General features: G+C 43.2%; 1 protein-coding gene across 3 annotated transcripts in view; it reads left to right on the top strand.

Annotated features, from left to right (window-relative positions):
* The first annotated feature begins 927 nt into the window (after nucleotides 1–927).
* Nucleotides 928–27,712, top strand: part of prr36b (proline rich 36b) — a 41,794-nt gene continuing 15,009 nt past the window's right edge. The window contains exons 1-4 of one of the 3 annotated variants that reach the window (XM_082529942.1): nucleotides 928–1,285; nucleotides 10,245–10,342; nucleotides 25,431–26,159; nucleotides 26,536–26,614. In XM_082529942.1, the coding sequence (XP_082386068.1) occupies nucleotides 25,538–26,159; nucleotides 26,536–26,614 (701 nt within the window). In that variant the 5' untranslated portion in view covers nucleotides 928–1,285; nucleotides 10,245–10,342; nucleotides 25,431–25,537. Of the gene's footprint in view, nucleotides 1,286–6,234; nucleotides 6,406–10,244; nucleotides 10,343–25,430; nucleotides 26,160–26,535; nucleotides 26,615–27,712 lie in introns of those variants that run through there. The other 2 variants (XM_082529941.1, XM_082529943.1) reach the window with 2 other exon arrangements.

Below are 27,712 nucleotides of genomic sequence, written 5' to 3'. Positions count from 1 at the left end.
CAAATAATAAAGCCAATATATGTATCAATAATCCCTGTGAGACAACGTGTCAGCCTTCAGTGTCTTTTAAATTCTCAGTTTTAGACAGGCCTTATCTGCTCATGACTCTTTATGATGTCATAGAGAGTGAGTAATCCTAATATGGTCATCTCAGGCAGGCCTCACCCACCTGCTTGTTCAAACCTACTTTTTAACATGAATCTAAAACTCTTTTTCAGACTGAACTCAAAAGGGATGCCAGGTATAAGAAAAACTGGGTTTATTATCAGATAACTGCATGGTTGCATGGTGGTGCAGTGGTTAACACTGATGCCTCACAGCAAGGTCCTGGGATGGAGTCCTTTCTCTGTGGAGTTCTCCCCTGTGTCAGCATTGGACCCACCTACCTTGTGACAGCTAGGGCAGGCTCCCTGAGGAGGATGGCTGTAATTATGTTGATCTAGTTATCAAAGAATAAAAACATGGAGTTAAAAATGAGCATAACAAGTAAAATAACATAAACTAGCTCACTTGGGCTGAATCTATGGTTTGATAATGTCCTAGGATTATCTTGAAATTTTAAAATAATAATAATAATAGTGATAATAATAATAATAATACGTGTTTATTATTTATTTATTTATTTATTTATTTGGTGATGCTTGTGGATTTTGTTTGTTACCCATCGTCAAAAATGGTCTACCTGCTAACCTGCTGCAAACTGAAGCTTTATGTAGTTTATTGTTCTTCGAGACATGTAAATGGTATTCATTTTATTAAGTAGCATTAACTGACGGTAAAACGGCAAAAAACGAAACAAAAATTCAACGATCCCTTCACATTATCAGTATCAGTCAAATATTACGAATTGCTATAGATTTACTTACAGATTTACTTAATTTTTTATAGCGGGTCTCTCATACGGAAACCTTTCCCAATTCCCACTTTTTCCAGGGGTACCTGAAGGCGGCGTCAGCCTTCTCCTCAGCCTGTCCATCCATCCGTTCACCGGTCTACTATCGTGTGTGTGTGAGAGGAGCAAAGCCTCATTCTCCTCCTTTCTTCCTTTCAGGGAACGCGCATCACTTGTGAAAAACGACGCTTGAGACCTAGAAGTTTTTTTTTGTCTGACGTCTCGGCTCTATTTGCTCAGCTCTCCCGCCCCTCATTCCCGGTTTCGTTTTTAATTCCCATCCTCACTTTCTGTCGTTATTTTTTGCCGGACTCGAGGATCCAGTCTGGGTGTACCGGCTAACACTTGGGCGTAGCTGGAGAGGATTTTGCTAGCTCGTCGCTGCACTAACCGGTAAGGTCGAGATTTCTTTAGCTTTAGCTAGCATGCTATTGTCAGTCAATAAGTCATGTTTAGCTAATTAAAAGCCACAATTTAAAATGATTTTCTGCCGTCCGTTACGGAGTGTCTGCTCTGCTTACTGTGTTATTACTCGTGTTTTTTATATTAACGCTAAGCAGCGCAGTGGAATCCGGCTTGCTCTTTGTGTGACTGGATTTGCGTCGGAAATGTACAAACGGGTTTGTTTTAGTGTCACTTCATCATTTTTGAGGGCGAGCCGCTCCGTTTCAGTCACTTTGATTCCCGTGCAAAGGGGCTTGATGGGGCGGTGGCAGGCTGCATGGTAGCTTCAAGTGCTCATAGGACCTGTTAGACCAAAGCTGAAAAAAAAGCTAAATGCCTTTAAATCCACGCTATTGTTTATTTTCATAGTGTTTCCTCTCGCTGTGTGACTGTTTATCCACCTTTTTAACCTCTAAACTTTCTCTTCTTCTGACCTCTCCTTCCTTCTCCATCCTCCATCGCGGTTGCCCATTGTTCTGTGATGAGCCAACTAGTGTGAGTTGCTGAGCAATGTTTCAGCCGTCTCAGTGGGGGGAAAGAAGCTGGCAGATATCGTGCTAATAAATTTGCAGCTTTCGTTTTAACTCAACAGACCAACTTTGGGCGTATTTGGAGCATGTTAAAGCAAATCTCTGCGCAGATCCTGCAGGGAGAGTGTAAATCTCAGAGAGAGTTTGTGCACAGTCTCATGCTGGCATGTAATCAGAGGTGATTAATGTCACCACCATCACCACCACCTCGTCTCCAAAAAGTGATCAGCTATTGTGGCATAAGGCTGGAGGGGCTCCCTCGCTGATTCCTTTTTTTTGTTTGGGGGGGGTGAGTGAGTGCAGCAAGACAGATTAAGCTCCCTCTCTGCTGAACAATAGGGAGGAGAAAACACTGACAGTTCCCAAAGCCTTGCCAAGAGCGTTTAATAAACTGCAAACATGCAAGCATTAAAAATCTTTATCCTCAGCCTACAAGTGTATTCTTTTCCCCCAGCGGTGGCTCAGACAAGGGACATAAATTGTCTTGAGCTCTGTGGCCTTGGTGGGGCACGGCTTGGTCAAATAATGAGCAGCGATCGACCGTGAGGAAACGCCATCCCAGGGCAACTAATACGGACACTTTTCAGGCTTGGGGTTTGGAGACCCTCCAGGACTCTTAAGTCAGGGGGTGGGCTAAGCCATCCGTGAGTCTGCCGCCCCCCCTTGTTCTCTCTCTGGTGCGTGGATGAGAGAATGGCTGACTCATGGAGTCAGTGGGATGAGGCAGGCAAATGGAGGACAGACATGCAGCCTAATGCAATCATGTGAAATTAAATTTATCTGCCATTGAAAACCACACTCAGCTTTATGAAGTTATTTAAGATGTTTCAGAAAGATTATTACTTGGAGGGTGGAGATTAATGCCAGAGGCATTGTGTTTGTGTGTGTGTGTGCGGAGGGAGATTTTTCAGAAGCTAAACAATGAAACCGATCATTGTAATTAGGAAATATCTGATGGAGTTATCTACTTTCTTTCTAGTTGTATCTTCTCTGTCTTTGTTTGTATTGCATCTTTTAGAAAATTAACATTTATCCCTCTGTCTTTTGTCTACTTTTGGAGCTGGAATCAAGGGTGTGGGTGTCTACAGTGTTAGCGGTGCACGAGGACTAAGTGTCGCTGTCTCAAATAGTCTCCCATAGCCCGCACCGCTACTACTACTATGTGTCCACTAAATGAAATGAAGAGTTGCTTCAGATTTGTACTTAATCACTTTAAAATAAACCTGACCAAAGTTTTAAATGATAAAATCACCATATGTAACACTAATCACAATGTCTCAGACTGTTTTTTTCTACTCTCGGCTTTGTATGATGTCAGTGAGAGCAGGTAGTCCTAATATGGTCATGCTCAGGCAAATAAACCACGCCCATCTTATGTTTTGCCAGGTGCAGCCAATCAAAAGACATCTGGATAGTGGGAAGATGGCTAAAAGAGCTTTTTTCAGACAGTGGATGAACTAAATAAATAAAAATAAATAAAGCAAAATAAATTTGAACTGTGAATGAGCATACTTATACTAGAGCCCCATTAACAGGAACCATGTGGTAATGAGATTCCTTAGCTAACTTAATGGTTGTAGCTCATATCTTTTAAAGAAGGATGTTATAAATGCTTTCTTAGGTCTTGCAGATTCACTGAGAGAAACTGTGCAGTAATTGTTTCTCTCCCCCTGCATTTGTCTGTGCAAAACATACCTAAAATATCTGAAATATGCATACCTGTTTTAGTTTTTTCAAAGAAAAGCTCTTTCATCAGAATTTGTTTCAAGGCAATTTAAATTCTAATGACCTATTTTGCCCTAAGCTGGCCTCTCGACCCATGCCTCGGTCTTGAGAGGGGGAGATGGTTGTTGCATTAATAGACCTGTGTGTCAGCTCGCCCTTAGTCAAAGGCCTGGTGTTGGTGGGTGTGTGACTCAGAATGACACCCCCCCAGCTCTGAACTTCTCAGCAGTGACAAGGACAAAACTGGCCCTCTGGTCATCGAGCTTTTTTCAGCCTGAACCCATGGCCCTTGCACTTTATGGCGTCATTAGAAATTACCACTATCGCCCCACAGCTCTCTTTTAATCCATGGCAACAGCTGCACAATAGCTTCTTGTTTGGAGATTATCAAAACACCAACAGAAACAGTATGTTTGGCTGCATTTCCTTTTGTTTGCTGGCTGATTGAGGTTTGAGGAAACCGCCACGGGCACCGCATTGAATTTTCACAGTGAGGACAAAGAAGAGATAGACTTTGCTGTCGTCTAGCTGCTCTAGCCTTGATAGCAGCCTTGGTTGGTGGCGTCGCAGTTGTCAGGGCATGCAGTTGGCAACTGGCGACGTGGTTTTGAGACTGTATTTGCCAGCAGCTGCAGTAATTTGCTGTGTTTGGGCTCTCTGAATTCCTCTGGTGGGAGGCTGGATAATGGACATGGTTCACAGCCCTGTTGCTAGGCTTCAAGACCAGATTTGTCATTGCACATTGTGTTTGTGGCGCCTTGATTTTTTTTTTTTTTTGCGTTTTGGTGCAATCTGGTCACCGATATAGTTAAAAAATTGGTCCAGACTGATGGTTGCTCTATCCTTAGTCATCCAATCTCCTCTAACAATTTTGGCTCTGAGATAATGGAGTCAATGTCGTCGTCCATACATCGCCATTGCCGTGTGTTTGTGGCTAAACTGGTCAAGATTATATTAGTGTCTAGCCAGCCTACCCTCACCGCAGGCTCAACAGGAATGATAGGCATTTGGGCCTGACACTGGTGCTTACCATAAGCAGCTGTAACAGCCAATTTATTTCTCAGTCATATCAGTTTACCCTGTTGACATAAATCTTGCTTTGCCTTTTTCATTCTTTGCTCTAACATAAATCACCAACTTCCTATGAATTGCTCAAATAAGTGTCTCTGTCCTGGACAGATGTGCCGTTTTAAGGCCAGATGTGTGCTTCTCAGAAGGATGTATTTTGTAGGTGCAGATCAGCCTGACCATGCAACCTGTCTGCCATCCTGCAAGAGATCAGATTCCATCTGGAACGTGCCACGTTCCACTTAAAACGTGACGGCATAATCCTCTTAAGGACAGAGACGTTCCGGTTGTACATTGCGTGCGGATGTCCGTGTCCCCCCTCTGTGAATCTCAAGAGAGCACCAGAGCCTCTTGGGCAGCAGCGTTTCTGCCCTTCTCTCCAGATGCCTCGGTTCTGGTCTCTTCCCCTGTCTCTGTATCTGGTCTATCTGGTGTCATTGATCCAAGCCACCAGCTGGTCCTGGGCTGGCCTGATCTCATTTACCCCCTGAGAGGAGCTTGTTTGTGGGCAGACGGCCCATTATGGAGATGATCCAGCAGCTCTTCAAGTTACAAATTAGCTTTAGATTCTCTGTTAGGTCCCCCGTCTCTCTCTGTGTCTTTCTTTTCTTTTCTTTTTTTTTTTTTAAAAGCTGTCCTCTCTAAAACCATGTCATCAACATCTCTCTTATCTCCCAGGGGGAAGCGCTAACAGCATCAGAGGAACCTGCCTCACTAATGCACTTCCTCTGTCTGTTTCTGTCTCCTTCACTGCCCTGGCCATCTGTGGAGTTGCCTGCTTGGCTCCCCACTTTCTCCTGTGCGATCGATATCCACACAGTGGAGCTCTGCGCTGCCCTGCTGGTTGCCCCTGCAGGCGGTGGAGCTTAGCCAGACTGGAGTAGGGCCTTCGCCATTGGGGCCGTTGTTTGTAGTTGGGCTCTGTCTCCACCCTTATTGTTGTGGGGCTGATTGCCCCTCTAGCCTTGGCTCCACACAGTATTGTCTACTTTCTGGGACATACTACGGCCCCTTTAACTGCTTCATATTCCTTCCTTGTTCTTTCTTGCCTGCCTTCCTTGCCCCTCTCTCTGTTTCTGTGGACAGTTTGTGGACAGTTGAAGCTAACTGTTCAAGATTAACCCTGGACAAAGAGAGATGCTAATGAGCTCTGTCATGTGTTAATCTTCCTGTCCCCAGGGTGCTGAGTTTCCCTGTACCACACCACACTATGAGAACCAAAGGCTTCAAGTGTTTGCATACTGTGTATATGTTTTATCTCTTTTCTTTGGTGTGGGTGGGGTTTTTTACTATACAGCATGGACATATTGTGCGCATTATTATTCTTTACCCTTTGCTTTAAAATTGTTCAGTAGTTGTTATTATATTTTTTTATCACATTTACAACATTAACAAAATATTTTTATAGGCTTGTAAACTCTTAATTCAGTTGCTCACTTGATGACATTGTAAAATCTTAGTGCCCCTGAAGAGTCCTAAGGATTAGTGCCAGCCTTTCTGATCACATGTTTCTGTGATCCAGGTGACTGTCACACAATCTGCTGCTCCCTCTCAGCCAAGAAAAGTAGAAAAAAGACTTGCAGGGTATTTCTCATGCCTCACTTTGTCTTACTGAGCAGCCCAGGGAACAACTGGAAATCATTCGGTAGGAATGACTATACTATACACCATTAAGGAGTTCACTTGACAAGGAGCAAAGAAGGCAGTAGATGTTTATGTTCGCTTTGGTCGTGCCATCTATAAGAGGTAGGTCTGGAGAACTGATGGCATCCACGTCCTTAAAATATTTCTCTTTTAATCGTATTTCCATCCATTTGGGTACATTTTCCATGTGATGTCTGGGAGAAAAATGCTAGATATTTTAATGCCTAGCAAGGGTGTAAACATCATCAAAGGAAAGTGGAACGTAAAGATGCCAGGCTACAACATAAATCAGACTTAAGGTAGTAAAGTACACGACTCTTAGATCAAAAGGAAAATGCATAATAGTGCTCTCTTGGATCTTGTGTGCACACAGGAAAAGAGTAAGAGTGCTGCCATGAAATGCTAATGAAAGTCAGCAACTTGTAGCAGGTACAAGGGAACTAAATGTTGGAGATGTTAAGTGGGTCAAATTTGAAGCACTTACCACTGACAAGGATATAAATTTGTTCCGTGACAGGTTGGTAAATAGAATAAAGGGTTACAGAGCCTGTAATGTCCACAACCAGCTGGACAATCACAATCAAAACACATATAATGTGATCTAGTTTTGGAGTTTTGGGAATACAAAAAATGTTAAAAGAAGAGAGGAGTTAAAAAAGAAACAAAGTTATCAGCCAGATTTCTCACTTTGCAGAAGACTTGGAAGCTCACTGTGTCTCCCTCCTCCCGTTTGGCTGTCTCCTCACTCTGTCTCTCTCTCCCTGCTCACTCATCCCTCCCACGGTCTGTGGGGAATGCCATGGAGAGCGGCAGGCTTTGTTTGCACTTTATTTGTGTGTGGGACAGAGGCGGTTTTCCTGACCTCATGTTGGGGGTGTTTGAGGGGGGAGGGGGGGGGGGGGGGGGGAGAGAAAGCTGCGATTAGCATTAAGGTAGCGGCGCCACTCACAGCCATCTAGCTGGATTTATCGGCGTGTCACGCAGCCACTACATCGCATACCTATCAGTTTATTTCCTTCATCCTTATGCACATCCTCATCATGCACATGGGGATTTGTTTGGTATTAATCAGTCTCTTATCTCATGGATGAGCTGCCAGCCATTATGTTCAGTGCTGAAGCTGCGGAAGAGGCAGTCACATGCAACAAAACCAGCCCACTAAGTGGCACAGGCGTGAGTCTGTGGCTGCAGCGATGAAGTGATATAAACTTTAACTTCCGTGTGCCAACTGAGTTATAGTCATAAAGGATACTATAGAGTACCTGTTAGTGTATAATTAAGGAAATATCTCATCTCTGGGTCTGAATCAGTGACTGATGCTGCTGTTGTTAGTACTCTGCCAAGACGTGGCTGAGAGTTGATGAAACATTCAGCAGTCAGATGTCTCTGATGTGCATTGCTGCCAGCCTCCTCAGCATCATTGCTATGTATTTGCTCTTCTCCATATCTTAAACCCACATTCTGTATCAGGGCTTTATTTGTACACAATTGAATCCCTGTCTTATGAGGACTCAAATAAAGGCTGGTGTGATTTGTATCCCACTAATAAATGAGTTCTTCTACCTCTTATTTTGCATTATTATTTTTTTTTTCAACAAAGAAACATATACCAGTGTTACCCACACATATAAGCCCAGATATATTTGCAGATTCACTTTAGTATTTTTCTTGCAAGCAAAAGAATGGCCACGCTCTTTTTTTGAATCTTCATTCGCTTCTACCCAGTAGTTATCCCCTCTTGGCTGAGCAGTCTCTGTTGTGGCGATCCTCTGTGTCATTCAAGGCGCCGCTCCAGATAGTCTCCCCTGGTCAGATTCCAAGTACATTGTCCTGGGCCGCAGGTGGCAGTGGTAGTCCTCAAGAGCTTAGTGGCCACTCCATTAGAGAACCTGCAGCAGGTGGAGAACTTGTTCACGTGTCCCTACACTGAGCTTACCAAGACTGCAGAGCAAAACGGAGACCGCTGTCTCCAGCTGCAGTCCTGGACTGTGGTACACCTGCAGGATCAGAGGCTTACTGGAGAGGCAGCTGATTATTGGAGATTTGTTTTTTCCATATTTGTAGTTTAGAACTACACTCTACTACAGACACAACCTAAGTCTCTTGAACCACTATAACTTTTAATGGTATAAAAAATGTTTTCTAAAAAAGTTTGGAAAAGCTAGAAAGACATTCATGGGTTTTATGGAGGATCATGCAAATATCCATTTCAAAGATAAATCCAGTAAATGGAGCCCAGTGTTCGTGATTGGGGATGGAGAGCTGACTGAGGCTACTTGTTGTAATTTAGACTAGGTTAAATGGACAATCTGAGGCACCGTGCCAGCGTGTGGCATCTTGAATGTGTCATTCTCCCCCCCTTCTTTGTTTTTTCAGAGAGCAGGAGTTATACGTAACCGTAATTCCATGCCTACGGTCAACCTCATTCGATAATTTCTGGTCTCAGTCACAAGTAAAGCTGCGTCAAGTCTGCATCAGCCCGCTCACCCATGAGCAGTGAGGCTGCAGGCAAGTTAGCCGTAAATTATTCAAGCAGCTCTGCAGACTTGCGCGCTTTGAAGACAGAAGTTTGGAGCTTTTATGCCATTGAATGTGAAATGCAGAACAGAAGACAACGTTAGATTGACAGCCAAACTGTGTGGCATCATTGAAAATATGAATATGAATTTACTTGATTTTATAAATGCAACAGTAAATCTGCAGTTGGCAGAGGCAGGAGGGGTGTTAAAGAGCACACAGCACTCTCCTTTATCTTGTGTTTATGGAGATAAAAGCAGGTCAAATCCAGGGTCAAAGGCCACCGTATGCTCATTAAAAACTAGCCCTGACCCACCAATGTCCCGTCCTCTCACTGCTCACCAGAGCTGCTTTGCTTTGCCACCAAAATCACATTGAGGATTATTTTGGTTAATGCTGAGACCATAATTCACAATAATTTAATAGTTACTAAACATAAAAACTGCAGATTTCATTGATTGTTTTCTACTTTCTCCAAATCTTTGACTAATAGTTCTCTTACCGCTCTTTAGGCTGTTCTAAACATAAAGTTAAGTAAGCGGCATAAAGCAAAGATACTGAAATTATATTCATCTTCATAGAGAAAGTAAATGCTAAAAATGAAATAAATTAAAAGATTGATTAATCACATAGATTACAGCTTGAACCATCTATCCTCTTAAAGAGACATTAGTTATGCCTCGAATGATTCCATCAAGCTCAGGCAAGAGCGTGTCAGCGTTAGCAGCGTGCTACATCATCCACACAAGCTCGCTTTTTCTTCTTGCATCTTTTCTTGTGTCTCCCCTACCCCACCCCCACTGCACTCATCACCATCACTGCTTCCTCCCCCCACAATCCCTCCCTTTGACTACTATTTAGAGTACACCCCGAGGAGAGAAGAAGGCTCACAGAATGCATATGTGTGTGTACACAGTTGTGCACTGTGAAAGCAGACTTGTCTTTCCACCACAGCTACTCATACACGCTCTCGGGCAGTTGGTCGGCTTTGGTAAAGGTGGGATGGGGAAGGGGGTGGGTGTGGGTGGGGGTGTCACACTTTGATTTTAGTCTTTTTGTGTAGAATAGGCCAAAAGTCTGCAATTAGATGTGAAGGCAGACCACAGTGCTGGAGCACAGTTGACATTCGCTTATCATTTAGCTTATAAGCGACGCTGCATCTTATTAATTTTAATCTGCATAATGAATCAAAGCAACCCTGCTGTGATTAAGAACATCTCTCTCTTTCCCTCTTCAGTCTTTAAATGTAAGCTGCTGTGTTCCCAATAAGCACAGCTGATATATACACACATACACACTGTAGTAGATCGTAGTCGATGGAAAAAAAGCACAAAGATAGGGGTGGGGGGTGGGGTTGAAATACCGGGTTTCCGTTTAACTATGCTGATGACCTGATTATTCACAAATGCCATTTTTGTGTCTAGACAGTCAGAAAAGCTTCGATCCCTCAGCAGAGTTGGATGCCTTCCAGTACTGACAGCTTTGGTCTAAACACTGTAGCGTGGCTGGGATACACGCACAAGTGAGAACACACACATATACGCACACCCTCACACACACGTTTTGTTTATGTCCCAGTGTGGGAATTAGGAAGGGATGATGCCTAGGAGGATGATCTCACCTTGCAGAGCTGGCTGGCCCATCATGAGCTTAAGGCTTATTAAGTGTAATAAAAAAACCAAATAAACAACATAAACAAATATCACAGTTTGCATGAAGGCAAACTTGCAAGAGGCTGGGTGTAGACACAAGGCCCCAAAAACGAGATCAGCTTCAAAAACACCAGCTGATAACAGCGTTGGCAACATTCTGTGTTTATATACACACACACACTCGCAGTACACAGAAAACTATATGAGGGATTTTGGACTGTAGTAGCTGAACTTTAAACATGGCCATGAATCTGACACAGGGGTTATCACACCGCCTGTATGTGATGGACGGCCAGGGTGGACCCCGCCTCTCGTCCAGTGAATGGTTATCACACAAAGAATGTGAGCTGTGTGTGTGTGAGGGTGACGATGGGAGGGAGGGAAAAAAAGGAGTCCATTTTTGGTCTTTGCTGATTCCACGCTTGAACCAGTGCATTTGTCTTTGTATTTGTGTGGGTTTCTTTTGTTCTCAGTTACTGCGCAGCTCATCATTGAGGCTCGCAGGGAATTCGGTGTAGGACGCCGCTTGGACGCTGCGAGCATATGACCCACTGCAGAGGCCGACAATCACATTTTTACAAAGTCAACAATGCTGAAAACACAGAGGGTGGACATTTAATGTTTGCTGTGAGATAATCACTCAGACATAGAGGGTGGAGATGTATGTTCATCCTCTGTCGGCAGCTGTTAACTTAACTCTTAACCTTTTTTGGTTAACTGTAAAAAAACAAAACCCCAATAGGACATTTTCAGCTTTCTCTTCATCTGTTTCTGTAATTTTACACATTCATTTCTTACAGCTGAAGTCACATTTCTTTCATTTACTGCAGCACTGTTTCTTTTCATGTCGAGAAACTAAGAAACACTGTTGAGATGACATCTTTTTCTTATAATAAGACATCTCAGCTAAATGTGTAGTTAGATTTCTTTACACTGACAGAAAGGGGAGTTCAGCCAGGATGTGGCCCACTGTGTAAAATGGATTTAACATCCCTGCTTCACTGCATATTTGTTTCTTCAGAGGAGCACTGATGAAAAAGGGTCACGAGTGCAACAAGCCAAGCAGCTAAATTAACCCTTTAAAAAGACTCATCCTTGTTTCCTTGTTTAGTCTTTACATTTGAGCATTTGTTGGTTTAAATCTGTTATATTCTAACCCGGTGTGGTCTTCTGCTGCTGTAGCCCATCTGCTTCAAAGCTCGATGTGTTCAGAGATGCTCTTCTGCTCACCTTGTTTATAACAAGTGGTTATTTAAGTTATTGCTGCCTTCCTGTCAGTTCAAAGCAGTCTGTCCATTCTCCTCTGACCTCTGACATCAACGAGGCATTTTTACCCAAAGAACTGCCGGCTGGTTGCTGCAATGTGATTGGATTACTCAGCAGCTGAACAGGTGTACCTAACAAAATCTCCCTTGGGTATATATTGCTATCAATTGTAACAGATGCCTTATTTAGGTAAATAAGAAAAATTAACCTTTTATGTAAACAAAGTTAGACACAGCCAGCAGCTGATCTAACCCACTCTTTGTGAAGGAAGTAGTTCTTCTGCAGCAGATCCCTCGCCCGCACTCGTGTGCTGCTCAGGCCACGGAAGGTCAGGGCAGCTGAGAAGCAGCTGCTTCTTCTGAGGTAGTTTGACCAGAAAGTCTCCTCAGATTTAACTGTTTTATGGTGTAAACATTTCACACAGTGCACTGTGTCTAATGTGAAACATTTTTGAAATGGAGCTCACGAAGCCATCTGTCTCAAATCTAAAGACATTACATCTCAGGTCATTGAATACATTCTGTCCCATGTGGGATAAAAATGCCTGCTTGTGTATTATGTAAGATTTCACAGACGGTGTGGGTTCTTGGCACAGCAGCACAAGTGTTAGGGGCAGTTTTACCTAGAGAATGCTCTACCTGATAAACTCAACATAGAAGATATAGGTTTAAGACTTACACTGTTTGCAGGAGGGGAAAAAGCAAGTCCGTCATTATATAATGTAAGAGAGATTATTGTAATCTCATTGTAGCTCTCTGAATGTAAAACCATCTCCAGCTGCTATAGTTAAAGTGCCAGTGAAACAAAAAAAATAATTCCTAGTTGCTTTAGTAAGGCTGCTCAGAGAATGCCAGAATTATGCCTCACAGCTGTACAAATGTGTGTCATCGGAGGAAATGTAAAGCATGAAGTTGGAAAGGAGGTGTTCTTAATAAGATCCTCCGTAGATAAATAAAAAAAGGACCAGACCGTATGGAAATCAACTATTATACCCAGCTTGTAGAAAACAGCTGTCCAGTGTTTTGTAACATTATTTTACAAGGTCTGAAAATGCTCATTTATCACGCTTAGCCTTTAAAATGTTGCCCCCACAGCAACAGGAAAATTATAACTGCTTTTAATTTAATTAGGCTTAATGAAAACCTGTAATAGCATTAGTGCAATGAAGATGTTTCAGTTGGGAAAGACACGTTAATTAAGGTTGAAATTTAGGATAGTAAAGCTGTTGGAACACATTGAGGAAGACTGTATAGCAGAAATGTTTAAGCTCAAGGGCTTAAATATGGGAAAGTGCACACTGTAGTTTATAAATGAGTTCATATTTCTTAAAATAGTCCAAAAACAACCGAAAAAACTGAAGCCAAGGAGTTTAAGGGGGAGGAACGTGGCAAGAAAAGGCTGATGAAAAGACAGGTCAAATAAAAAGCAAAACACTAACAGGATACTGGAGTATTAAAGGTCCAGGAGGCAATTTCATTTTGGCAGCAAACTAAACATGAACTCTTAAACTTCAGTTCTGTTTATTTAGCTTCTGGAATCACGATAGTGTATTAATGTGGCCTGGATGCCTCACTCCGTCAGTTTCTCTGAGAGCGAATGGGGGGAGAAAACATACATTCTTGCATTGGTTTCCAGCCTGTTTATGCCTACCATTGACTGATGGTCCTGATGACGCAGGGAGGGTGTGTGAGCCAAAGAGCCAGATAGCTGTGAGTACAATCTCACAGCTATCTGGAAACTTGCAGGAGAAAGAGAAATGTTCCTGTGGCTGTGAACATGCACTCAGGATTTATCTCCCTCTATAACACGCACACACAATTTGGAGAGGAGCAGTGAATTGAAGATCATGGCCAGATGCTGTAGTCTGCTGTGGGAAGAGCGGCAGCCAAACATAAACTGCACACCAGAGTCTGAGAAACAGAGAGGAGGAGGGAGTAGTGATTAGATACAGTCTTATTTCCTGGTTCACTTTGGTGTCACGTTAGGTCACAGTGTTAATAGCTATTCCAGATTTGTATTAAAGATTAAGGAGTACCAGGGTGGTGAGTTTGAATAAAATGCTAAAGGGATTAGAGTGTCAAGATCCTGCATTGTGGCTTATTGTTTTTACAATATGTTTTTTCTGTCCCTTTATTAGGGCCCGAGCACTGACAGTGCGAAGGCCCTATTGTAATTGCTCTGTTTATTAGGGCCCGAGCACTGAGAGTGCGAAGGCCCTATTGTATCTGCTCCGTTTCTTATTATTATTAGGGCCCGAGCACTGAGAGTGCGAAGGCCCTATTGTATCTGCTCCGTTTCTTATTATTATTATTATTATTATTATTATTATTATTATTATTCAGGCAAAACAAGGGCCTTTTTGAGGGCCTAAACATGCTCAAAAACTCATGAAATTTTGCACACATGCCAGGTCTGGTGAAAAATTTTGTATTTTAATGGTTTTACATATGAGCACTGGGAAATGGCTCTAGAGCGCCACCTATGCCTTGTTAAATGCAGCCCTACGACCACATCGTTTGAGCTACATGTATGAAATTTAGCACACATGTGTATCATGCCAAGACGAACAAAAAAGTCTGTGGGCCCATTGACGCAAACCCAACAGGAAGTCCGCCATTTGGAAGAGAAGGTGACATTTTGGCTCTAATTTTGCCATTTCCATGCCTCGAACTTTAACGAACTCCTCCTTGGGGTTTCATTTCATAAGCTTCAAATTTGGACAGTGTCAACTACACCCTTGTGCCATGTTAAATTGCGGAGCTTTTGAGTTTTCACAATACTATGAGGCCGTGGCGCCATGGCGAATTTCGATGACTCGCCATGAAAATCTTATTGCCTCTCATTTTGTCATACATTTTCTGACCTTGACCAAAGTGAACACATATGATAAGGCTCCACCCCTGAACATATTTCAACTGCCATATTTGACATCAAGGACAGCGCCACCTAGTGGGAACAGGAAATGTCATGTTTTACACTTTGGGGTACAGTATAGTGATGGGTGACATCTGCAGCCTCAAATTTCTCCAGGAAAGCCTTAAGGAGTTGGTCTTGGGTTACAGTGAAAACTGTGAGTTTTCGCGAAAGGGTGTGACCCCAGCAGCATGGCGAACTTTGATGTCACGCCATGAAGAAACAAATTAGTATAACTCAATGAAATCCAGTCTGATCAGTACCAGACTTTACAGGCATGATGTCAGACCCGCCCTGAACAGATTGATGTGCCCATTGTCGGAAATACGGACAGCGCCACCTAGTGGGAACAGGAAATGTCATGGCTTTCATTTTGTTGTACTGATTTTCACAGGTTCATCGTGGCCACCTGAAAAGCGGTGAATATCACCATCAGTCCCTCGTGATGCTTCAGTGCAAAAATTGTGACTTTAAACTGAACGGCGCACCCTGGTGGCAACGCTGTTCACCATGAAAGATGAAGTGGCTTTTGAGGGTCTTGGCAAGTGTATAGAGGCTTGAAATTTGGCACACACCTCCAATGTGATGAAGGCTTTGTTGTCATGTGATCATTTTCATTGAATATCCCAAAATGGCTCCACAGCGCCCCCTACAAAATTTCAAAACCACAGCCCCAGCTCTGTGTTTTATGTATGAATCTGAAACCTGGTAGGCTTATAGGAGATATCAGGATGTACAAAAAAGTCTCTTGGAGCAATATCCCAAATCCAACAGGAAGTCAACCATTTTAAAATTAATGTGTAATTTTGGCGACATTTTCCCCTCTTTTCAGGCTTCATACTTTGACGAACTCCTCCAAGGGATTTCATCAGATTGGACCGATCTGAAGTTTGTGGAATCTAAAGACCTTTGTGATGTTAAATTGCGAAGCTTTTTACGTTCAGGGAAACGGGGTGGTCATGGCGGCACTTAGAGTTTCAATCACTCACCAAAAAGCAGTAATCTGCTGTCACTCAAAAACACAATATCCAATCTCTCCCAAACGTCGCAGGTGTGATGAGACTCGAGCTCGGAAATGTTTGTTATGCCATTTGTCGGTAATAGTTAGAGCGCCACCTAGTGGGACGACTATAATCATGGTTCAATGAGATGAAATGTTAGCTGGTGGTTAAATGCATGAATTCCATCAATGTGACATCACATCGGACGTGCTGGTTTTAGGTGTTGGGCGTGGCTCGACACGCCAGGGTGCGAGGGCCCTCATAACGCTGCTTGCAGCTTTAATTAGGGCCCGAGCACCGAGAGTGCGAAGGCCCTATTGTATCTGCTCCGTTTCTTATTATTATTATTATTATTATTATTATTATTATTATTATTATTATTATTATTATTATTATTATTCACCCCAAACAAGGGCCTTTTTGAGGGCCTAAACATGCTCAAAAACTCATGAAATTTTGCACACATGCCAGGTCTGGTGAAAAATTTTGTATTTTAATGGTTTTACATATGAGCACTGGGAAATGGCTCTACAGCGCCACCTATGCCTTGTTAAATGTAGCCCTACGACCACATCGTTTGAGCTACATGTATGAAATTTGGCACACATGTGTATCATGCCAAGACGAACAAAAAAGTCAGGGGCCCATTGACGCAAACCCAACAGGAAGTCCGCCATTTGGAAGAGAAGGTGACATTTTGGCTCTAATTTTGCCATTTCCATGCCTCGAACTTTAACGAACTCCTCCTTGGGATTTGGTCCTATAAGCTTCAAATTTGGACAGTGTCAACTACACCCTTGTGCCATGTTAAATTGCGGAGCTTTTGAGTTTTCACAATAGTATGAGGCCGTGGCGCCATGGCGAATTTTGATGACTCGCCATGAAAATCTTATTGCCTCTCATTTTGTCATACATGTTCCGATCTGGACCAAAGAGCACACATATGATAAGGCTCCACCCCTGAACATATTTCAACTGCCATATTTGACATCAAGGACAGCGCCACCTAGTGGGAACAGGAAATGTCATGTTTTACACTTTGGGGTACAGTATTGTGATGGGTGACATCTGCAGCCTCAAATTTCTCCAGGAAAGCCTTAAGGAGTTGGTCTTGGGTTACAGTCAAAACTGTGACTTTTCACGAAAGGGTGTGACCCCAGCAGCATGGCGAACTTTGATGTCACGCCATGAAGAAACAAATTAGTATAACTCAATGAAATCCAGTCTGATCAGTACCAGACTTTACAGGCATGATGTCAGACCCGCCCTGAACAGATTGATATGCCCATTGTCAGAAATACGGACAGCGCAACCTAGTGGCGACAGGAAATGTCATGGCTTTAACTTTGTTGTACTGATTTTCACAGGTTGATCGTGGCCACCTCAAAAGCGGTGAATATCACCATCAGTCCCTCGTGATGCTTCAGTGCAAAAATTGTGACTTTAAACTGAACGGCGCACCCTGGTGGCAACGCGGTTCATCATGAAAGATGAAGTGGCTTTTGAGGGGCTTGGAAAGTTTATAGAGGCTTGAAATTTGGCACACACCTCCAAATGGATGAAGGCATTGTGGTTATGTAACCATTTTCCTTGAATAGCGCAAAATGGCTCCACAGCGCCCCCTACAGTATTTCAAAACATCAGCCCCTGCTCTGTGTTTCATCTATGAGTCTGACACTTGGTAAGCTTGTGTAAGATATCAAGGTGTACAAAAAAGTCTCTTGGAGCAATATCCCAAATCCAACAGGAAGTCAGCCATTTTAAAATTAATGTGTAATTTTGATGACATTTTCCCCCCTTTTCAGGCCTCATACTTTGACGAACTCCTCCAAGGGATTTCATCATATTGAAGCATTCTTCAGTGTGTAGAATCTAAAGACCTTTGTGATGTTAAATTGCGAAGCTTTTTCCGTTCAGGGAAACGGGGTGGTCATGGCGGCACGTAGAGTTTCAATCACTCGCAAAAAGCAGTAATCTGCTGTCACTAAAAAACACAATGTCCAATCTCTCCCAAAGGTCGCAGGTGTGATGAGACTCGAGCTTGGAAATGTTTGTTATGCTATTTGTCAATAATGGTTAGAGCGCCACCTAGTGGCATGACTATAATCCTGGTTGAATAAGATGAAATGTTAGCTGGTGATTAAAAGCATGAAATCCATCAATGTGACATCACATCGGACGTGCCGGTTTGAGGTGTTGGCAGTGGCTCGACGTGCCGGGGGTGCGAGGGCCCTCATAACGCTGCTTGCAGCTTTAATTATTATTATTATTATTATTCACCCCAAACAAGGGCCTTTTTGAGGGCCTAAACATGCTCAAAAACTCATGAAATTTTGCACACATGCCAGGTCTGGTGAAAAATTTTGTATTTTAATGGTTTTACTTATGAGCACTGGGAAATGGCTCTAGAGCGCCACCTATGCCTTGTTAAATGCAGCTCTACGACCACATGGTTTGAGCTACATGTATGAAATTTGGCACACATGTGTATCATTCCAAGACGAACAAAAAAGTCTGTGGGCCCATTGACGCAAACCCAACAGGAAGTCCGCCATTTGGAAGAGAAGGTGACATTTTGGCTCTAATTTTGCCATTTCCATGCCTCGAACTTTAACGAACTCCTCCTTGGGATTTGGTTGTATAAGCTTCATCTTTGGTCAGTGTCAACTACACACCTGTGCCATGTTAAATTGCGGAGCTTTTGAGTTTTCACAATACTATGAGGCCGTGGCGCCATGGCGAATTTCGATGACTCGCCATGAAAATCTTATTGCCTCTCATTTTGTCATACATTTTCTGACCTTGACCAAAGTGAACACATATGATAAGGCTCCACCCCTGAACATATTTCAACTGCCATATTTGACACCAGGGACAGCGCCACCTAGTGGGAACAGGAAATGTCATGTTTTACACTTTGGGGTACAGTATAGTGATGGGTGACACCTGCAGCCTCAAATTTCTCCAGGAAAGCCTTAAGGAGTTGGTCTTGGGTTACAGTGAAAACTGTGACTTTTCGCAAAAGGGTGTGACCCCAGCAGCATGGCGAACTTTGATGTCACGCCATGAAGAAACAAATTAGTATAACTCAATGAAATCCAGTCTGATCAGTACCAGACTTTACAGGCATGATGTCAGACCCGCCCTGAACAGATTGACGTGCCCATTGTCGGGAATACGTACAGCGCCACCTAGTGGCAACAGGAAATGTCATGGCTTTAATTTTGTTGTACTGATTTTCACAGGTTGATCGTGGCCACCTCAAAAGCGGTGAATATCAACATCAGTCCCTCGTGATGCTTCAGTGCAAAAATTGTGACTTTAAACTGAACGGCGCACCCTGGTGGCAACGCGGTTCATCATGAAAGATGAAGTGGCTTTTGAGGGGCTTGGAAAGTTTATAGAGGCTTGAAATTTGGCACACACCTCCAAATGGATGAAGGCATTGTTGTTATGTAACCATTTTCCTTGAATAGCGCAAAATGGCTCCACAGCGCCCCCTACAATATTTCAAAACATCAGCCCCTGCTCTGTGTTTCATCTATGAGTCTGACACTTGGTAAGCTTGTGTAAGATATCAAGATGTGAAAAAAAGTCTCTTGGAGCAATATCCCAAATCCAACAGGAAGTCAGCCATTTTAAAATTAATGTGTAATTTTGATGACATTTTCCCCCCTTTTCAGGCCTCATACTTTGACGAACTCCTCCAAGGGATTTCATCATATTGAAGTATTCTTCAGTGTGTGGAATCTAAAGACCTTTGTGATGTTAAATTGCGAAGCTTTTTACGTTCAGGGAAACGGGGTGGTCATGGCGGCACGTAGAGTTTCAATCACTCGCAAAAAGCAGTAATCTGCTGTCACTAAAAAACACAATGTCCAATCTTTCCCAAAGGTCGCAGGTGTGATGAGACTCGAGCTTGGAAATGTTTGTTATGCTATTTGTCAATAATGGTTAGAGCGCCACCTAGTGGCATGACTATAATCCTGGTTGAATAAGATGAAATGTTAGCTGGTGATTAAAAGCATGAAATCCATCAATGTGACATCACATCGGACGTGCCGGTTTGAGGTGTTGGCAGTGGCTCGACGTGCCGGGGGTGCGAGGGCCCTCATAACGCTGCTTGCAGCTTTAATTATTATTATTATTATTATTATTATTATTATTTCGGCAAATGAATTGGCCGTTTGAGGGCCTAAACATGCTCGAAAACTCATGAAATTTTGCACACGCGTCAGGTCTGGTGAAAATTTACGTATTTTAATGTTCTCAGACATGGCCAGGGAAAATTAGCTCAGTAGCGCCACCTAGAAAAATGAAAAACGCGAGCCCCCGGTATGGGTATGACCTACATGTTTGAAAGTCGGTACACCTATATAATGTTCAGAGTCGAACAAAAAAGTCTATTATGGCAATGTCCTAAACCCAACAGGAAGTCCGCCATTTTGGATTGAAGGTGACATTTTGGCTCTGATTTTACCATTTCCATGCCTCGAACTTTGACGAACTCCTCCTTGGGGTTTGATTTCATAACCTTCATATTTGGTCAGTGCCAACTACACCCTTATGCCATGTTAAATTGCGGAGCTTTTGAGTTTTCACAATACCATGAGGCCGTGGCGCCATGGCGAATTTCGATGACTCGCCATGAAAATCTTATTGCCTCTCATTCTGTCATAGATTTTCTGACCTTGACCAAAGTGAACACATATGATAAGGCTCCATCCCTGAACATATTTCAACTGCCATATTTTACATCAGGGACAGCGCCACCTAGTGGGAACAGGAAATGTCATGTTTTACACTTTGGGGTACAGTATTGTGATGGGTGACATCTGCAGCCTCAAATTTCTCCAGGAAAGCCTTAAGGAGTTGGTCTTGGGTTACAGTGAAAACTGTGACTTTTCGCAAAAGGGTGTGACACCAGCGGCATGGCGAACTTTGATGTCACGCCATGAAGAAACAAATTAGTATAACTCAATGAAATCCAGTCTGATCAGTACCAGACTTTACAGGCATGATGTCAGACCCGCCCTGAACAGATTGATGTGCCCATTGTCGGGAATACGTACAGCGCCACCTAGTGGGAACAGGAAATGTCACGTCTTACACTTTGTTGTACTGATTTTCACAGGTTCATCGTGGCCACCTCAAAAGCGGTGAATATCAACATCAGTCCCTCGTGATGCTTCAGTGCAAAAATTGTGACTTTAAACTGAACGGCGCACCCTGGTGGCAACGCGGTTCACCATGAAAGATGAAGTGGCTTTTGAGGGGCTTGGAAAGTTTATAGAGGCTTGAAATTTGGCACACACCTCCAAATGGATGAAGGCTTTGTTGGCATGTGATCATTTTCATTGAATAGCGCGAAATTGCTCCACAGCGCCCCCTACAAAATTTCAAAACCACAGCCCCTGCTCTGTGTTCTATGTATGATTCTGAAACCTGGTAAGCTTATAGGAGATATCAAGATGTACAAAAAAGTCTCTTGGTGCAATATCCCAAATCCAACAGGAAGTCAGCCATTTTAAAATTAATGTGCAATTTTGGCGACATTTTCCCCTCTTTTCAGGCTTCATACTTTGACGAACTCCTCCAAGGGATTTCATCATATTGAACCATTCTCCAGTGTGTGGAATCTAAAGACCTTTGTGATGTTAAATTGCGAAGCTTTTTACGTTCAAGGAAACGGGGTGGTTATGGCGGCACTTAGAGTTTGAATCACTCGCCAAAAAGCAGTAATCTGCTGTCACTCAAAAACACAATGTCCAATCTCTCCCAAAGGTCGCAGGTGTGATGAGACTTGAGCTTGGAAGTGTTTGTTATGCCATTTGTACATAATGGTTAGAGCGCCACCTAGTGGAACGACTAACTAATCATGAATGAATGAGTTGAAATGTTAGCTGGTGGTTAAATGCATGAATTCCATCAATGTGACATCAGATCGGACGTGCTGGTTTTAGGTGTTGGGCGTGGCTCGACGCGCCGGGGGTGCGAGGGCCCTCATAACGCTGCTTGCAGCTTTAATGTTTTATATATTTCTCATCTGTCATTAGTGAGCCAAGAGTGACAATTTTAATTAGAGCCTGACTATATTTTGGAGAAAATATCTTCACCAATTTTGTAGGTGAAAAATTCTGATATCATTATCTTTTAGTAGGCTGATATTCGCCTAAAGATGTATCGGTCTGGATCTCATTTTAAGTTTATGATTGGATGTTTTTTGCTGATTTGCACTCTTGGGGTCATTTCTCCTTCACCGTAACCCAAGTGGCCGAGCATCGTAACCCTTCCCGAGTCTGGTTCTGTTGGACGTTTCTTCCTGTTAAAAGGGAGTTTTTCCTTCCCACTTTTGCCAAGTGCTTGCTCATAGCAGGTCATCTGTTTGTTGGGATGTTTTCTGTATTATTTAGGATCTTTACCTCCCAATATACCTTGAGGTGGCTGACTAGAACTCAATTTGAATTGAACTGATTTTTTTTATACACAGGCTTTTGTCTTTTACTTTTTTTAAACAAATATTTTGTTACTTTGTTACTAAAATTGTTACTAGGGAGTGTTTTCTTGCTGATTCTTCGTGTAGTATGTCATGTTGTAGGTCACCTACAATCTTAAATTGAAAATAAAATGGTCTAAAATAACTGCTCTCATATAACAATTTAATAATGAACCTGGTGTCATTACCTGAAGACTTAAACATTCACTTGTCTTTGATATGTCTGGTTGTTTTGTCAGATATATCTAAACTAGCTGTGACTACTTTAGCTCTGTACTTACTCATGGACTTAACTCTGAAATGAAGCCTTGACGTTTGGGTAATGAAACTCTAGATATACAAAGCTGATCACATGGCTTTCTGTTAACAAAGGAACTGCCCAAGGTTAGAAGTGGGAAAACTTGAATGAGGTTTTGTTTTGTTGTTGAACAAAATGTGGAAGTGTTCAGTGCAAAGTGTATTGTCTTGCTACTCTTAGCCCCACACGTTATATTGCTATAGAAAACTTTTCACCTGGTGGAGCAGGATTTAGAATAAATAACATCAGATGGTTGTTTCTTCAAAGAAATAGATGTTAGGTGCCCAGAAGTTTACAGTTCGACGCCCCTAATACCACTTTTGGTTGTAAGGAAATTCCACCGGTCACCTGACTTAATTATTAACACAGACATATTAACAACATATTGCAATCTGTTTTGGCACAGTCTGTGGCTATGAGCGGAACAACTGGAAACTGGTTGCCAACTTGTTGTGTTGTACACTGACTATAAAGCAAGGTTGCCAAGCACATATATTTTTTATGCAGACTCTATTTGTGGTGGGATTTCTGTTTCAAATCTATAGAGTTCTTGCTGGAGTCTGAATAAAAGTTTTAAATGAGAAAGATTGTATATGCAGATGAGAAAGGATTTGCAATTTTTGCTGATTTAACACAGTTATCACCATATTATTGCAAACAGATTGTGTCCGCTTGACTCCGTTCAATTGTAAACTGATAGCAGACTGACTTTTCTGTCTTTTTGTTGTCTTATTGCCATCTTGACGTACCAAAGTCACTTTGAAGATGGAAGCCAACTATGAGTGGTTACAGGCCTGGTCCCCGTCTTCAAAGCAACCATTTCAGAGGCAACAAGATCACAAGTTTATTGCACACGTTTGCAAATATGTTGTTCATGGCTTGACCCCCCAACCGCCATGTAGCATAACTCTGACTATCTAACTGGATCTTGCAGCCAGTCTGCTCTGTCAGCTTTGCAAAAAAACCCCAAAAACTCTTAGCCTGGCATTTGAATACTGCACATCCACATCCACTTTTATGAATCATCCCTAAAATCTAATCTTAGGCAAAAAAAGCAGATTAGGGTTTTTCCTAAAATGTTGAATAAGACAAGTGCAGATGATGAAACCCAAATCTTTTGCTTCAGACCTTGCTCCGTTCCCTGTTCATCACCCACCCTGCCCTTCTGGTAAAATCTGTGACCAACCACCCACATTTCGTGGCATTTAAAAACCTTCCTGTGACCATGAGTCCCTCCCAGCAGCTACCCGTCAGCTCCCTCTCAGCCTGTTTGCTTGTTTTGAGCAGTGGCCTGTTGCACTAGCTGTGTGTATCTGTTCTTATGTGTTGTTTGGGATACACGGATCCTTTTCTCCTTCCCCCTCTGGCCTTGCTCAGCTGCTCCGGCCATCTGTGCAAAACCAAACAGAGAACAGAGGGGATGGAGAGAGAGAGGGAGCAGTTGGGGGGAGGAAGGAAATTGAAGGGGAGTGGGTGGATGGGGGGTATGGTTGGGAGAAAGGAAGGATCAATAGAGAAAGAAAGAAGGCCTTTTGACATTTGAGATTGAGTTTAGGGGATGAGTAGTGGATGACCGAAGATGAGGGAAGGAAAGATGAAGTGAGTGAGGGAATTGTTCCAGGAAGCCATCGGCATAAAGATGAAGTCTGTCCTCTCGTCTCGAAATAGGAGAGTGAGTGTGCGCATACAAGTTTAGATCAGTGGAAACTGGGATGACTACTGATGTCTGGGTCCTAACGTCATACCAGCAAACATAAGCCAATAGTGATCTCATTTTGTCTTGCGTTTTTTTTTCTTTTCTCCCCATCTCTTTTCTCCCTTTCTCTCTCCCACCTTCTCTTTCTGTTCCCATGCTCTACAGGCCAAGCCTCTTCCTCTGGGCCGGCCTCTGTATTGCCTAAGCGTTTGTCTCACTGCTTAGCCTTCCTCGCAGCCGGCTCCTTGCTCTGTTTGTAAACTTCAGCAGGCCAGTTTCCTGCTTTTCCCAACCCACCCCGCTCTTAAACTTGTGAAGGTCTGTCCTTTTCTGCTGATCCATCCCTGCAAAAGTAGCAGGGGAAAAACTAGATATGTGGACCTATTTTATTGTAGATTGTGACCTTTTTCAGGCCTCATATGCTTCATGTTCATTTATGTCTTAGACTGCTCTGTTTGCATACCATCAGTCAAACTGCCGCCTGCCTTTGGGCTTATTGGGTTTATTGTACTTGCCTTGACCCAGTTAGCAAACACATCCAAGTCTTTCTCCCACCTCGTGCTACTTTTCTTTTTATAACCATTTTAGCCCGGTAGCGGGAAGCAGGCTGTGTTGACTTTTCTCCTCCATTATAAAAGCTGACTGTCTTAACATTTATTGCAGGTGGCTTGTACATTTGTGTGTGTGCATGCAAATCTGCATGATAAACTTTTTTTTGCACTCCCTTAAATGTACTATCCTAGAAAACTAGTCTTCCACACTAGTGACTTTGATGTCTTTTGCAGTAAGAAAAAACCATCACAGCAACACTGGCCAAGTGTGTCACTGAGCTTTTTCGTGCCACAGAGGGGACCGTTTGCAACTGCAGTGCAGCTGCCTTTGAAATGAATGAAGGCTATTAGTAGAATGTGTTGTTTCTGCAGTAAACATGTTGTTCTGTCCTTCCCTCTATAACTCCTGAGACTTCATGCACATTTTGCTATTAGTTGGTACTAATTTTGTCTGTTTTTCATATTCTGTAGAAGTTTAGTCCCCCCTTATATACTTTAATGAGACATACTGTTCTATTTCTGCACATTTACAGTTTTATTCCACCTCTCTGATACTTATGTAAAAGTATTTCTGAATGTGTGGTGCTGAAGCTCTTAGAAGATATAAGCTTATCCTTTATCTGTTTCCTGAGGGTACCAACATTCCTGGGCCTCCATCTATTGATAGCAGCGAGAGCTTTTCATGTCTGGTCTTGCTGCTGACTAACTGAGCTTCTCTGTGTATTCTCTCCTTCCAGACTAACCCTTAACATCTGCAGAACGCATCTTGACCTGTGGCCGTCCCGCGCAACTTACCCCAGTCAGCCCTGCCTTGCAGTGTCAGACCACGGCCATTCGAGGGGAGATGAAGCCGGATGGGGTTGCCACGGCAGCGCTGGAGCCAATGGAAACATTGGAATCCAATCCCGTGAATGATGGCGCACCACCCGGGGACCAGGAGCCCAATCAGGCAGCCAGCGGGGTGGCAGAGGTGATGCCACAGCAGCTGGGGGGTGAAGGAGATCAGGAAAAACCACAGGGAGACCAGGCCAAGGAAACCCCAGCTGCCAAGACCAACAACAAGACCTCGGGAGACCCCAAAGCCAAGAGTACCAACAAGACCGCGACCAAGACGAAACCCGGCAACACCACTCAAAGCAAGGCTGCAACCGGCTCACGGCCCAACACATCGCAGAGCCGCGTCGCAAATGGTGTGTCCAAACCTCAGACCAACGGTGTTGCTAAGAAGACCACGCCTGCAGCGGACAAAAAGAGCACCCTGACCTCAGCTTCGTCGAAAAAACCAACAGGAACTGCCGGCGCCCCAGCCTCCAAAACATTGGCTAAAGTGTCTGAGAAGAAAGCTCCTGCCACCAACGGCGCAAAGTCAACCACCGGAACGACAGCAGCCAAAAAGACCCCATCCACAAATGCTAATGGTGTCAAATCCAATACCGCTGCAGCAGCAGCAGCTAAAAAGCCCCCAGGTTGGTGAAAATGTCATCAAGATCAGCGTGAAAAGACAAATATAATTCTAGCATTCTAGCAAATGTTTTCAAAGCTCTAATGAGGAGTGCTCATTGTAATGTGATGATATGCATATAGCTGCTCGTCAGATGAATTCAGCTCACATATTAGACATGCTACAGTGACTCCTGCTAAACTATAAATGTTTTTGCCCTAGATCCTTGTGACACACTGGATAAAAGCTGTCTGCCTGACCTATATCTGAGGATAATTATTATTATTATAAACTTCTTTACTACAGCATATAATAATGTTCTTATTGTTTTACACTGCTGTCTTTTTCTTTTTCTTTTTTTTGCTTTTTTCCCCTCCTCTGCTCTCCTGTCCTGTCTCCAGCTCCCAAGCCTGCCTCCACCAAGCCCGGCTCTGTTGCCTCACCCAAACCTGATAAGCCCCCCGTTTCCAAGACAACCAGGTAGGTGTGACATTTGCGTTGGATTGAAGCCTCAGCCGTGCTCAAGTGTGTGAATCTGTTTACACATACAAGCACACACAAAGATACTTTCTGTGTGTTTGTAGATAGCACAGGCTGCTATCTATAACGCAGACGCAGACTCCTCCAGGCAAAAATGTTCAGTGTTCTTTTCTTCCTTTTGAAAACTGCTACCAAATTTCAAAATTTGCTTCAGAACAGCTGCAAATGCAACTATATGACCAAACTGATAAGAGTTGCAGGGACTGAGCTAAGCACTACAAATCTCTTCAGTGCCAAGTGAGAAGCAGTTAGTTCAAAAGGCTTTCACTTGGCTACAGGTTCAAAGAGGGCGCTGTTTAAGAAAGAGCACCCTGGGGGAATCGGGGACAATGGTCCCCCACATACAGGCTCACAGGGGCCGGGCATAAGTAGGCCAGCAACGAGGCAATGTCAGGACAAGCCTTAGAGTAATGCCTTGCAGGCTTTCATCATTATACAGCATTATTAATAAAACAAGTTTGGGGAGGGATTTAGAGAGAGGAGGATGAGCGTTGGGAAGATGAAACGAAGAACAAGATATTTTTCTGGGGGTGTTTTTTTATTTATTTATTTATTTATTTATTTTTGCGCTCTTTCTGTGTGGCAGTGTGTGCTGTGACACTATGTTTATGTGGAAATCAGATCAACATGTGTTCCTCACCTGAGTCACGCTGTATGCATGGTGCCGAATCCTGAGGTGACTTGGCAACAGACCAAGCGAGGAGGCTGAAGGAGGCCTTTGTCTGACGCCGCGATGATCATGATTGGGCAGAGGAGCCTTTGGGACTCAAGCTGCTCTTTGAATAGCTGATCCTTCTGCCTCGTCTTTGACTTTGTTTGTTTTGTTCATGCAAAGCCTCCTTTTTTTCCCTGTGGTGTTATGTCATCTTGTTGGTATGTCTGTGTGTAGACCCATTGTTGAGTTCGAAACACCATCTCAAAGAGATTGCACTATTTGGAGTAAACAAATAGCCTCTGAGAGATCGACCATGTAAGCATTCACAGGAAGATGCTAAAAGTTGGACATTTCAGAAAATAGTAAATTGGAAAGATATCAAA

This window comes from Aulonocara stuartgranti (assembly GCF_965226115.1).
Source record: "Aulonocara stuartgranti genome assembly, chromosome: 4".
Taxonomy (NCBI): Eukaryota; Metazoa; Chordata; class Actinopteri; order Cichliformes; family Cichlidae; genus Aulonocara; species Aulonocara stuartgranti.
The sequence above is the reverse complement of the archived record's forward strand: the minus strand, read 5'-3'. Positions and strand labels throughout refer to the sequence as shown.